Source organism: Equus quagga, chromosome 2, assembly GCF_021613505.1.
Source record: "Equus quagga isolate Etosha38 chromosome 2, UCLA_HA_Equagga_1.0, whole genome shotgun sequence".
Classification (NCBI taxonomy): domain Eukaryota; kingdom Metazoa; phylum Chordata; class Mammalia; order Perissodactyla; family Equidae; genus Equus; species Equus quagga.
In genome coordinates, this window is record NC_060268.1 from 27,679,946 (window position 1) to 27,692,111 (window position 12,166).

The following is a 12,166-nucleotide window of genomic DNA, read 5'->3' on the forward strand; positions in this document are numbered from 1 at the left end:
AAAGAAACAGTGATCTTATAACAAGTGAGGGATTCAGATTTGTGAACAGTTAACTGTAACAGTGCTATAATATAGCAATAATGGGATTATTTTACTCCACTAATAATACATGTGTCTAAACATAGGGCCACACGGGATACATCCCAAATGAAAGAACAAAACATCCCTTGTCAACTTTCTTGAGGGAAGTTGCTAAACCAAGGTTATTTTTTTAAATTAAATTAAATTTATTATTATTATTTTTTTTTTGAGGAAGATTAGCCCTGAGCTAACTACTGCCAATCGTCCTCTTCTTGCTGATGAAGCCTGGCCCTGAGCCAACATCCATGCCCATCTTTCTCCACTGTATATGTGGGACGCCTACCACAGCATGGCTTTTGCCAAGAGCTGCCATGTCCGCACCCGGGATCCAAACTGGGGAACCCAGGGCCACTGAGAAGCAGAACATGCACACTTAACTGCTGCGCTACTGGGCCAGCCCCTAAACTGAGCTTATTAAAGGAGGTAAAAACCCTCAGGTAAAGCAGTCTCCTTGAGTAGTCTTCCATGGTCTCCATTAGCCAACCTTCCCAAGAGGATTTCAGTGGAGGAAGATAACATTTTTTGCTTCTAATTTAGGGTAATCCTGAGACTTAAATGTCCAGAGATGGGTCCATATTCATTTCTGTTCCCTTTACCTCAAGGCTCAGATACAAAGTTACACACCTCAAAAGATAGTGTGAATTACCTACTAAGTAAATTAAATTCAGAAATGGGATAGAAATGAATATTTTGATCACTACTAAATTTCCACAGTACCTCACACATAGTAGTCACTCAATAAATATTTGCTGACTAAATGGATGAAACTGCCACATTCCAATACACATACATACATCTTTCTTCTTAATAGCCCCGCTTCATATTCATGCTTTCCCTCCCATTATTATCCATAACCAGCTTCTGAGCTAATTAAACGTCGTATCATCAAACACTTAGTTACAAGAGGCTACCAACCATTTCCCCTATCTCTAACTCTCCTTCCTCCCCATCTCAAACCAATTAGAACAGCAGATTAATCTTAAAACACTCCCTATTCACAAACCCTAAATTATCTCCTGTTGTATTCTGAATTAATTGCAAGCTCTTTACTCAGGTAACACATACCTTTTCCAATTTGGCCTCAAATACAGAAACATAAATATCCTCCCAGATTCCCAAATATAATTCACTATGTTCTAGCAAACTAATCTGGATTCGAGGGGCATACATCCTCCTTTCCTAACTCTAGTCTAGACCTTTGCTTTTATCATGTCATTGGCCTGGAATTCTCTCCCATAGCTTTAGTGAAGCTAAAACTGTCACTTCAAGCCTGAACTTTGACGCCACCTTTCCAACGCCTTCCTGGGTCATCTGGGTTTGGAGTCCTCCTCTTCTTTGCAATTACGTTTATCTTTTAAAGCCTATGCTCATGCTGCCTTATGCTGTAAAGATGGCTCAGTATTAATAAGCTGGGTCTTAGTGCCTTTAGGAGACCAGAAACTCTTTGAAAACAGGAGCCATGGCTTTTCAAGCTATTCTTTCTGACACATTGGATAAATCAGAGGTTCCCAAATACTTCCATTCAGAAAACCCCATTAAAAACAAGTTAAAAAAACAAGGAACTTTTGTATTTAAAAGTTTATTACACATACAGAGAAGTGCACGTACCAAAATATTTTCATAAACATACTCATGCAACCAGCTCCCAGAATAAGAAATGCAATGCAAGCAGAACCTCAGAAACCTCCCCTAGTGCCCCCTTATGAAGACTCTATTTTAATGTATTACATACAATACTTGCAGATTTGGTATAAGTAAGAAGAGTGAGCATATGTAGTTGTAGATCCCTTATAATATCTCTGCTCCATCATTCCTCCTCCTCCTTCAAAGAAGTACGGGCACACACCCACAGATTGGAAACCAATTTAATAGTTGTATCTTTGTAAATGAACGCATGGAAACATAAGCCTACAACATCTTCAGTGGAAAAAGTATGTCAGTATTAAACTGTGAAAAGGAATTAGTGATCTTTCATTTTCAAAATCTGTACTATACGTGCAGCTCTACGAGCACGTTCAAAACCCAGGTCAGCTCACAGGACTCGCCCTTTAAATCTAACATGGCCGCATGCGCGTCTACAAGCAACATGGCCGCTCTGCCAGGCACCAACATGGCAACCACAGCCTCACGGCACCCGGAAGCACGCGAGAGCTCCAATAAAAAAAGTATCCGCCATTCTGCCAACACCTAAGGTGGCTCCCTTTTGAGCTTCAAAGCGAGGGCGAAGACGGAAATGACTTTTCGGTCTAGTGGATCTCCCGGGATCTCTTTCCTGTTAGCCTTGGGTGTCCGCGTGAGAATTGGATATTTCCTGAAGCTGGGGCTGGGAGGTGCTAGTCTGCCGCGCCTGATTCGAGACGTGTCCGGGTTGGGAGACTAGGATGTCGGACACGTGGAGCTCTATCCAGGCCCACAAAAAGCAGCTGGACTCGCTGCGGGAGAGGCTGCAGCGGAGGCGGAAGCAGGACTCGGGGCACTTGGGTGAGGCTCGGGGCTGTCGGGTCGCTGCTTAGCCGGCGAAGGCGGGAGGGGACCCTGGAGAAAAAGACGGCTCCGGAGTCGGCGCCCTTCCCCAAGCGGCCATTTCTTTAACGCCTCGTGGGTTGGTACTCTTCTCCTCTCCGCTCGGCAGCACGGACGCCGCGCCCTCCGGCAAGTAGTCGCGGTTTCTTGCCACCCCGGGCCTTGGTACCTCTAGTTCACCTGCCTGGGACGGGTGCCCGGGCCCCACCCCCGTCCGCCTTGCTGACTCCTCTGTCTATGAGAATGTCGCCTTTGCCGAGGCCTCTCAGCTACCTATCCTTTGAAGCATCAAGTCCCCTTTTGTTGCTCCCATGGTGCCTTTTTCTTCCTTCGGTTATAGCGACTGCTTTGTACTGGTCATTTCTTTGCGACTGTGGACACCAGAGAGCAAGGACCGAACCTTAATAACCACAGTGCCCAGCGCAGTGGCCCTCACAGAACTGGCACTGGGTGTTGCTAAATGAGTAGAGAAACTGGTATTGTCGTAGGCATTTACATACCGAGCGGGAATCTGAAAACATTTGTTTCTTACTTTTTAACTTTTTCTCCCCTCCCGTTGCCCCCCGTGTCACAGTCATAAAACTTGAAGGAACTTCAAAAGATTGTCAGCTCCTGCCCACGGCCCTCCCCCCCCCGCCCCGCCCCCATCCCCAGTACAAGCCCCGAATTATTTACGGCAAATCAATGATAAAGATCTGCAAGGATAGTGAAACCATACCACCCTTGTGGTAGCTTATTCCAGTGTTTATATACTCGAGTCCATCTCTAAATCTGATCTTGATGCATATTAGGTCCATGCGCTCATCTTCTGGCCCCTGGAACTAGAAGATGCTTTGGCAGGACTCTCACACCATAATAAATAAACATCTATTGAGTATCTACAGTGTGCCTTAGTCTAGTTAGACAAAAATAAGTAAGATATTGTCCCTGCCCTCAATGAGTTTGAAATTTTAGTTGGGGATAAAGGATTGATACTTATAAAAAGTCAGAAATACAAAATGATGTATGTAAAATGCCAAATGAATGAGTCCACAATGAGTGCAGTGAAGGGAGAAGTAACAAGAATTGGTTTAATCAGTGAAGGCATCATGGAGGAGTTGGCACTTGAAATTTGGTCTTCAGGGTTGTATAGGACTTAGAAAAAGAGAAGTTAAGAGGGCAGAGTGAGTAGAGGAAGAAGTGCAAGTCATATGATCAGGAATTGATTAGCAATCAAGCATTGGAGTAGTTAACTGAATTACCAAAGAGGGAGAATTTTTTTCTTGATAATATAAACTTCACTTGCTTTGACGTCTTATTGTGATTCTGTTTTCTGTTTTCTTCTTATTCTTTGGTTTCCTGTTTCTGAGCCTTTTATTTTATGCATATCGATTTTAGATAGAAAATGTGACAATTACATCTCTGTCATAGACAAATGACCCAGTTGCTTCTTGATTTATCATAGACTTCTGTTACTGGGCTTAAGTATCCCATCAACTTTTTCAAAAACACCATTTTGGAAGAAGTGGTTGAGGCATTTCTGCTATATATATGTATATTCCTGAAAAACTGCTTCTGCAAAAACCTGCATTAAAAATAGTAGGGCTTATAGAAGAGATAGGTTTAGAAGAAGCCTGCTGAAAACCTATAACTTTGTTACTGGTGCGCTTATGCCATTCTACTAAAAATAGCAGCATAGTTGAATCTCTACTGGTGTTTCTACCTTTAATGAAAGTCATTCCATCTGCATAGCCTGTATACCCTGGGGCTCCTACTTCCTGCTTCCATCCAGCAGTCTTGTTTTTGTTTAACCAAGGGAAATGTCTTTGCAGTTTCTTCATCTGAACTTGTAGCTTCCCAGATAGCTTAACATCGTGCCAAGTGTAGCACTTCTTGAAGCCACTAAACCAGTCATATTTTTTTAAAAGGCATTTCTGTAGGAATCTCACTTTTTTTCCTTTAGGTATTCATATATTGCTGAAGTTTTCGCTTTAACTGTGAGAAAATTTGCCTGTGGGCACTTCAAAACATTAGCATGATGAAAAACATCATGTATGAACCAGCAAGTTTTCCATGTTATTTTGACAGTCCCTTATTTGCTAATTGCGTATGAGCTGATTTGCACTGAATAAATACATTGTAGCAAAACAGATTGTACTTGGATAATATTTGAGAGAAGTCAGAGAAACAAACAAACTGTGGAGTGTGTTGTAGAGGCCCTTCAAGTGATCATCAGGGTAAGCAACAGTGGGATTTGGGCTATCTGGATTAGTTGCTCAATCAGCAAAAAAGAAGAGGGGCTAATAGTTCCATTCTCCTGTAACTAGAAACTCACCAATTTACTACATTTGGACACTGTAGGTTATTGAGTTTTCACTGTACATATTTCAGTAAGAGGCAGTCTAGCTTTGTTCTGTCACCTCCCCATATTGTCCACATGGATAGCCTGTTACTCCATTTTAATCCCCTTGGCCTTTTTTGCAGTGTAGAAAGCTACGACAGCTTTGGGTGAGTGCATTTCTTCCAGGGAGATTTATTTAATTTAGTGTGGAATAATTTGTTTTACCTTCAGCAGTGGCAATTGGAAAAGGGGACCTGAGAATTCCAGTAGTTGTTTGCTTTAACAAAGTGATCTACAAAATTAATCTTTCAAAAACCACTATATCACTGTAATACATCATTGACTATTTTGTGTTCAGCTTTGTCTTTGTCATTTTAGAGACAAATGACATCTATCTGTAGTTTCGTGGGTTTTTTAAATTCCTTAAAAAGGCTGTAATTATTTTTACTATACTTCTTTACACATCTCCATTTCTAAATTCATATTCTTTAGATGAATGAATCTAACTGCTCTCAGTCATTTTAAGTTCCACTTCACTTTTCCATGGTATTAACCACACTTTGGTATTAACCAAACTTTGTACCTATGCAGACCTAACCACTAAGGCCTTGATACTTCATCCAGGTCCTTGCTAAACATGTTTAATAATTTTGACAAGATTGTATTCTCCCTTGAATGTAAATACTTTTTTTTTGGATGTAAATATCTCTTGATTTGTATATCCACCTAATAATGCATGGTTAAGACTCCTAATATATCCATCTAATAATATGGTTAAGACTCTTATAAAAGTGTTTTTGAGGTTGTGATTAAACATATATTGTCTTCTGTCCCAGAGCTTTGGCTGATATTTGGTATTGTGGGAATAGGTAGAGATGAAACACACAAATTACCCCAGCCTTTATTTTGGTTATTTCAAAGAATACATTTCTTTGAATGTTAGAATTCTTAGGAAAACATCCTGAGAGTTTAATATTTCATCTCTATTTTAACTAATCACAGATTTTAGCCTTTCCCAAAGGTAATATTTTGTCCTGATTCGAGTTTCTTAAATCTCATTAAGGTTATGGTGGCCACCCAGCTCGCGAAGTAGTAGACTAGATGATCAAAATAGTTAGGAAATATCACTTGATGACCAGCAAAGTTTTATAAGATTTTTGTGTTTGAGTGTTAAAGTCCACATCATTTTAACCCCCAACACTCTCATTTTGTACACCTTCTGATGGCCAGTGGCCTTAATTCAGTAAAATTCAAACTCCATTTCTCAAAAAGATCTGATCACAGCTTCAGCTGTTGAAAATATTTCTGGCTTTTAAATTCAGGTTGATTATATCAGTTGTCATTTAGAGTGACTGAAGGAAGGTGGTATGGACCTTTCAATCTACCATGCTGCTAATTTATTTCCTTTGAAGCACAGCAAGGACAAGGAATTAGGAAGACATTTCTCACCCAATAGAGAAAAGGTAAGCAGTTCCCAGAAAATCCAGGATTGTCTTGTCAAAGCAGTGAATACTTGAGTGTGATTGAGGAAATCACACGAGTGCTAAATTTGGTCATAGGATTTCCTGCATGAAATGAACGAATGTATAGACCAACAGTGGTTGCCCTTTTTCATTTTCACTTGTCTTCATTCCTAGATCTACGGAATCCAGAGGCTGCACTGTCTCCAACCTTCCGTAGTGATAGCCCAGTGCCTACTGCACCCACTTCTGGTGGCCCTAAGCCCAGCACAGCTTCAGCAGCTCCTGAACTAGCTACAGACCCCGAATTAGAGAAGAAGTTGCTACACCACCTCTCTGATCTGGCCCTAACATTGCCCACTGATGCTGTGTCCATCCGTCTTGCCATTTCCACGGTAATGAACTGATAAGACAAGGTTGGGATCTGCCACTTTTTCTTTTCTTCAGTTCATGGTCTGTGCCTTATTGCCCTCCCCTCCCCTCCTTCCCTAGCCAGATGCCCCTGCCACTCAAGATGGGGTGGAAAGCCTCCTACAGAAGTTTGCAGCTCAGGAGTTGATTGAGGTAAAGAGAAGTCTCCTACAAGATGACGCACATCCCACTCTTGTAACCTATGCTGATCATTCCAAGCTCTCTGCCATGATGGGTGCTGTGGCAGAAAAGAAGGGCCCCGGTGAAGTAGCAGGGACTATCACAGGGCAGAAGCGGCGTGCAGAACAGGACTCAACCACAGTAGCTGCTTTTGCTAGCTCTTTGGCCTCTGGTCTGGCCTCTTCAGCATCAGAACCAGTCAAAGAACCAACCAAGAAATCAAGGAAACATGCTGCCTCAGATGTTGATCTGGAGATAGAGAGCCTTCTGAACCAACAGTCTACCAAGGAACAGCAGAGCAAGAAGGTGGGTAGATGGAAGTGCTTTCACACATACTCTTTGTCTTATAGATTTGGTTGAGAGGAATTTACCCTTAGGGCAAGGAGCAATTCTTAGAAATGAGGGTTGAGAGCAGTGGTTCTCAACTGGGGGTGATTTTGCCTCTCTCCATCTCCCCAGAGGACATTTGGCAATATCCGGAGGCATTTTTGGTTGTCAGAACAGGGGAGTGCTACAGGCATCTAGTGGGTAGAGGCCAGGGATGCTGCTAAGCATCCTACAATCATAGTAGGACAGCCCCACACAATAAGCAATTATCTGGCCCCAAATGTCAATAATGCCAGTGTTGAGAAATTCTGATTTAGAGAATCTTTGTCATTGGATCTGTTTGGAAGAATCATCAGATCAAGGGAAAAGGAATCTAAATATAGAATCCAAATATAGAAATAGAGGGAGAAGAAAGGAGATGAATATTGGAAGACAGTCATATGTACCACTAGTTATGAAAATTGATGATTAAACAATATGCATTGGCAGTGTAGTAGTTCTTTGTATAAATACTGGATCCACATGAGTTCGCATCCATTTGCTACTTCTAGCTGTGTGAACTGAACAAGTTAGTTAACTTCTCTTGAGCCTTGATCTTCTCATCTGTAACGTGAGGATAACTAGTATACCCTCTTACAGAATTGTTACATAGACTCTGAGCTAAACAGTAAAGTGCTTAGCACTGTGCTTTGGTTCAGTACCTAATAAATATGAGTGGTTTTTGTGGGAAGGAGTGCTTTCTTGCAGAGGGAGGATTAGCGTGCTTATCAGTAGGAACGAGGCTGCTTGTATTTTAATTCCAACCCAAATGCAGATTTGTGAGAAAGGTGACAAAGCTCTTCCAGGACTCCGATTTTCCCATATTAAGTTAGCTCATTTACCCCTTATAGGACATTAATGTCAAGTAGAATTTACAGAGGTGGTTTAAGGGCTAATTTTATCTCCAAACCCTTTCAAATCCAAGGCTGCTTCTGTCACAGGTCAGTCAGGAGATCCTAGAACTATTAAATACTACAACAGCCAAGGAACAATCCATTGTTGAAAAATTTCGCTCACGAGGTCGGGCCCAAGTGCAAGAATTCTGTGACTATGGAACCAAAGAGGAGTGCATGAAAGCCAGTGATGCTGATCGGCCCTGTCGCAAGCTGCACTTCAGGTCTCTTGGGAGGGGAGAGGTGGGATGGGTCTCCTAGAAGCAGTCATTCCTTTTCAGCACATTCCTTCCAGTCATAGGAGTTCTGTCTTTAATTCTGTTATTTAGTCTAGGGTTTGTCTATGACCTCTGGACTGTGAAGGTATACTTTCAGAAGTAGTGTTCCACAGGAGGGAATACGGCTGTACTCACAAGTAGATGTGAGATTTTTTTAAATGCCCCTTCTTGCAAAAGCAAGGCATCTCTGTCTCTGAGCTCTTAGGTTAGTGTTTTATTCTGTTCTATCGAGCAAGCCATCTGTTACTTCCTGTCATAAGGAAATTGAGTCTTTGCTCAGAGAGGATTTATAACTCTTTAGTGTGAATTACGGATTTCCATGTCACCTGCCTCCCTTTTCTGAAAACTCTTGGAGAAGCTCTAATGAGAGAATTTTAGGAGAGGGTAATAAGACAGGAAATTTTGAAACCATTTGGAACTTGAACTGTGGGATCTAACTTTGGAACACCATTTCGATTCTGATTCTCCCTTTTTACTTCCCCAGACGAATCATCAATAAACATACTGATGAATCATTAGGTGACTGCTCTTTCCTTAACACATGTTTCCACATGGATACCTGCAAATATGTTCACTATGAAATTGATGCTTGCATGGATTCTGAGGCTCCTGGGAGCAAAGACCACACACCGAGCCAGGAGCTTGCTCTTACACAGAGTGTTGGAGGTGACTCCAATGCAGATCGACTCTTCCCACCTCAGGTACTTGTCTGCTCAGAAAACTGATCTCAACTTACGGACTTGCATCTGAGTAGGGCAGCTGTACTTGTAGGAAAGCAGGGCATAGTCAGCAATCTGTCTTGCTGACTGGGAATGGAGTGGGATACATATGCTTATAAGGGAGAAGGAAAATCAAATGGCAAAGAGGGACTGGGGCCATGAATCTGAGAGTGAAGGAAGGGAAGATGACCAAATACCACCTCATGCAGTGGATCTGTTGTGATATCCGCTACCTGGACGTCAGTATCTTGGGAAAGTTTGCAGTTGTGATGGCTGACCCACCTTGGGATATTCACATGGAGCTGCCCTATGGGACCCTGACAGATGATGAGATGCGCAGGCTCAACATACCAGTACTGCAGGATGATGGCTTTCTCTTCCTCTGGGTCACAGGCAGGTAATGCAGTTCAAAGATATGTAGGTATGGGCAGATATAGTACAGAGTGAGTACTGGGTGGGAATAAAATCCTGGGTTTTCCTAGCCTTGCTATTAAATATATGACTGAATCAGCCCTTTTTTTCCTACTGAGACCTAATGCCTGTTTGTAACACAAATAATACCTTGATTTCTATTTAACTCTACATTTGTTCTTTCTGAAAGGTAAGGACATTGAACATAGATACTCTGTTTTATCTTCCTTCTTTGATCCATCCTATTGCCCTAATGGTGTCTTGCATGTTCATATTCACTGAATGTCTACTGAAAACACTTATCTGTCTTGAAGGGAGAAAAAATAGGGGCATGGATGTAGCTGTTTAACCCTTCTTTCTTTCTAGGGCCATGGAGTTGGGCAGAGAATGTCTGAACCTCTGGGGGTGAGTAGCAACCATTGTGTTGCTTTCTTTTGAGGGAAATACACACACAATTGCTATAGTTGAGATATGGGTTCCCTTCTCCTGGAGTATTCTCTGTGACTCTTTGCTTTTGTAGATAGTGCTACCCCTAAACTGTGAAAGCCTGATTAAAGCTCTAGTTCTTTCTTCCACTCCACAGTTATGAACGGGTAGATGAAATTATCTGGGTGAAGACAAATCAGCTGCAGCGCATCATTCGGACAGGACGTACAGGTCACTGGTTGAACCATGGGAAGGAGCACTGCTTGGTGAGCAGCAATGTGGCCCAATTCAGTAGGTGGAGCAAAAGAGGAATTGTTGGATTTCTTATTGAGAAAAAGTTCAAATGCTGGGGTTTCATAAGATAATCTGTTCTCTGTGGCGGGCAGGTTGGTGTCAAAGGAAATCCCCAAGGCTTCAACCAGGGTCTGGATTGTGATGTGATCGTAGCTGAGGTACGTGCTTTCCCAGGTATCCAAAGGTTCCACATTGTAATTGGTATCAGTTACTCAAGTCAGGTGTATTCTTAGCTCAAGTTCTCTCATTTGGATCATAAACATAAATGGAAAGGCCTAGAAATGCAATCTTGCGTAACTTAAAAGTAACTAGAGCCTTTATTTCCTAGGTTCGTTCCACTAGTCATAAACCAGATGAAATCTATGGCATGATTGAGAGACTATCCCCTGGCACTCGCAAGATTGAGTTATTTGGACGACCTCACAATGTGCAACCCAACTGGTAAAGTGACCAGAGAACATGCTAGCCCCCAAGGGCAAAACTGTTTATGGTCAAGGACAGAAGTTAGTAGAACTTCACCTCACATTCCTCTACTCTATAAATGGGCTTCAGAGGATTCATAAACCACCTACAATTGTATTTAAACTGTTTTATGGGATTCTGCATTTCACTGGAAACCCAATAGGCTTTAGGATTCAAACCACTGCTCTCTCAGGTCTCCAATTCTTTTTACAAGATCTTCCTCAGTTAATCTATAGGATGTATTGAATCTGCCCCCTGGTGGTTACTAAGAATCTATGTATTACCTGTCAACAATTTTAGTATCTTTCATCCTGTTAGAGCTTAAATGACATGCTGCTAGCATTTTACTTATCCAAAGAATACTCACTGGCAGCACCAACTTTGTGAAGTAGGCCTGGTTTGCCATCAGTTATTAACCCTTAAGTAATACAGATCTAACCTGTTTTAACACCACAATCTGTGCCCAATTCCTAACCAGTCGTATTTTAATATTAAGGTCTTTTAAAAAGAATTGGCATGACTATTTGATGAGATGCTAGGTAGTCTTAATAAAAGGTAAGCATCTTTTAACAATATTAAGTCTTTTAATTCCAGGATTTGTGGTTTGCCCTTTCTTTGCTGTTGCTTCAGGATCACCCTTGGAAACCAACTGGATGGGATCCACCTACTAGACCCAGATGTGGTTGCCCGGTTCAAGCAAAGGTATCCAGATGGTATCATCTCTAAACCCAAGAATCTATAGAAGCACTTCATCACAGAGCTAAGCATCCAGAGCCATGGCTTTGCAGGCTGCACCTGAAAAGTAATATTTGTACAATAGCTTTTTTCCTTATTTAAATAAAAGTTTGTATTGTAGTTGGGATTTCAAGGTCAGATTCTGGCTCTGCCACTTAAAAGTATCTGATCTTATGTAACTCATCTCTCAGTATGATTCCTTGTATGTAAACTAGGAATATTACCTACCTCATTGGGTTGTTGTAAGGGCTCAAACTAAATGAATACATGGAAAACATTAAGATGTTGATTATACTGCATAGGCTCAAAGTGACAGCAATTAGTACTACATGAACATTGTAATCAAGAAGGGGTTCTCTGGGACAGTACTTTTCAAGGTAAGATTGGAGTTTCACTTAAGGTTATTATCTCTAGGGCCAGCATGCTCTAAACATTTGCTTATTGTTAGAACTAGGTGGCTTTGCTAGATTATTCTTGAGCTTATTTCCAAGAAAAATGAAATAAGCACATCTTAGATTAAATTTAAATAAGTGCCTAGGGTATGCAGAAAATTAGCTTATATATTATGTAAGTGAAAACACCTCTGGCCTTTGTTTTAAAAGATATT

At 41.5% G+C, this 12,166-nt stretch overlaps 1 protein-coding gene across 3 annotated transcripts; it reads left to right on the plus strand.

Moving 5' to 3' along the window:
• Positions 1 to 2,288: 2,288 nt before the first annotated feature.
• Positions 2,289 to 11,679, plus strand: METTL3 (methyltransferase 3, N6-adenosine-methyltransferase complex catalytic subunit). 3 transcript variants are annotated; one of them, XM_046650507.1, is made up of 11 exons: positions 2,290 to 2,562; positions 6,562 to 6,779; positions 6,877 to 7,281; positions 8,283 to 8,458; positions 8,997 to 9,213; positions 9,441 to 9,628; positions 10,009 to 10,047; positions 10,226 to 10,334; positions 10,455 to 10,520; positions 10,691 to 10,803; positions 11,455 to 11,679. In XM_046650507.1, exons 1-11 carry the CDS (start codon positions 2,463 to 2,465, stop codon positions 11,564 to 11,566), a joined length of 1,743 nt encoding a protein of 580 aa, XP_046506463.1. In that variant the 5' UTR covers positions 2,290 to 2,462; the 3' UTR covers positions 11,567 to 11,679. The 3 variants fall into 3 exon arrangements, 2 of the variants coding, with proteins under 2 accessions (XP_046506468.1, XP_046506463.1); XR_006887046.1 differs by having other exon boundaries at positions 2,289 to 2,562; positions 10,226 to 10,359; positions 10,455 to 10,803; positions 11,455 to 11,480; XM_046650512.1 differs by lacking the exon at positions 11,455 to 11,679 and having other exon boundaries at positions 2,289 to 2,562; positions 10,226 to 10,359; positions 10,691 to 10,804.
• The last annotated feature ends 487 nt before the right edge of the window (positions 11,680 to 12,166 follow it).

Bases quoted from the DNA above. Each gene is read 5' to 3' on its own strand.
- METTL3 (XM_046650507.1), top strand. From the start codon at position 2,463: ATGTCGGACACGTGGAGCTCTATCCAGGCCCACAAAAAGCAGCTGGAC. The intron at 10,335-10,454 runs GTGAGCAGCAAT...TGTGGCGGGCAG, and splicing joins ATGGGAAGGAGCACTGCTTG to GTTGGTGTCAAAGGAAATCC. The intron at 10,521-10,690 runs GTACGTGCTTTC...TTTATTTCCTAG, and splicing joins GTGATGTGATCGTAGCTGAG to GTTCGTTCCACTAGTCATAA.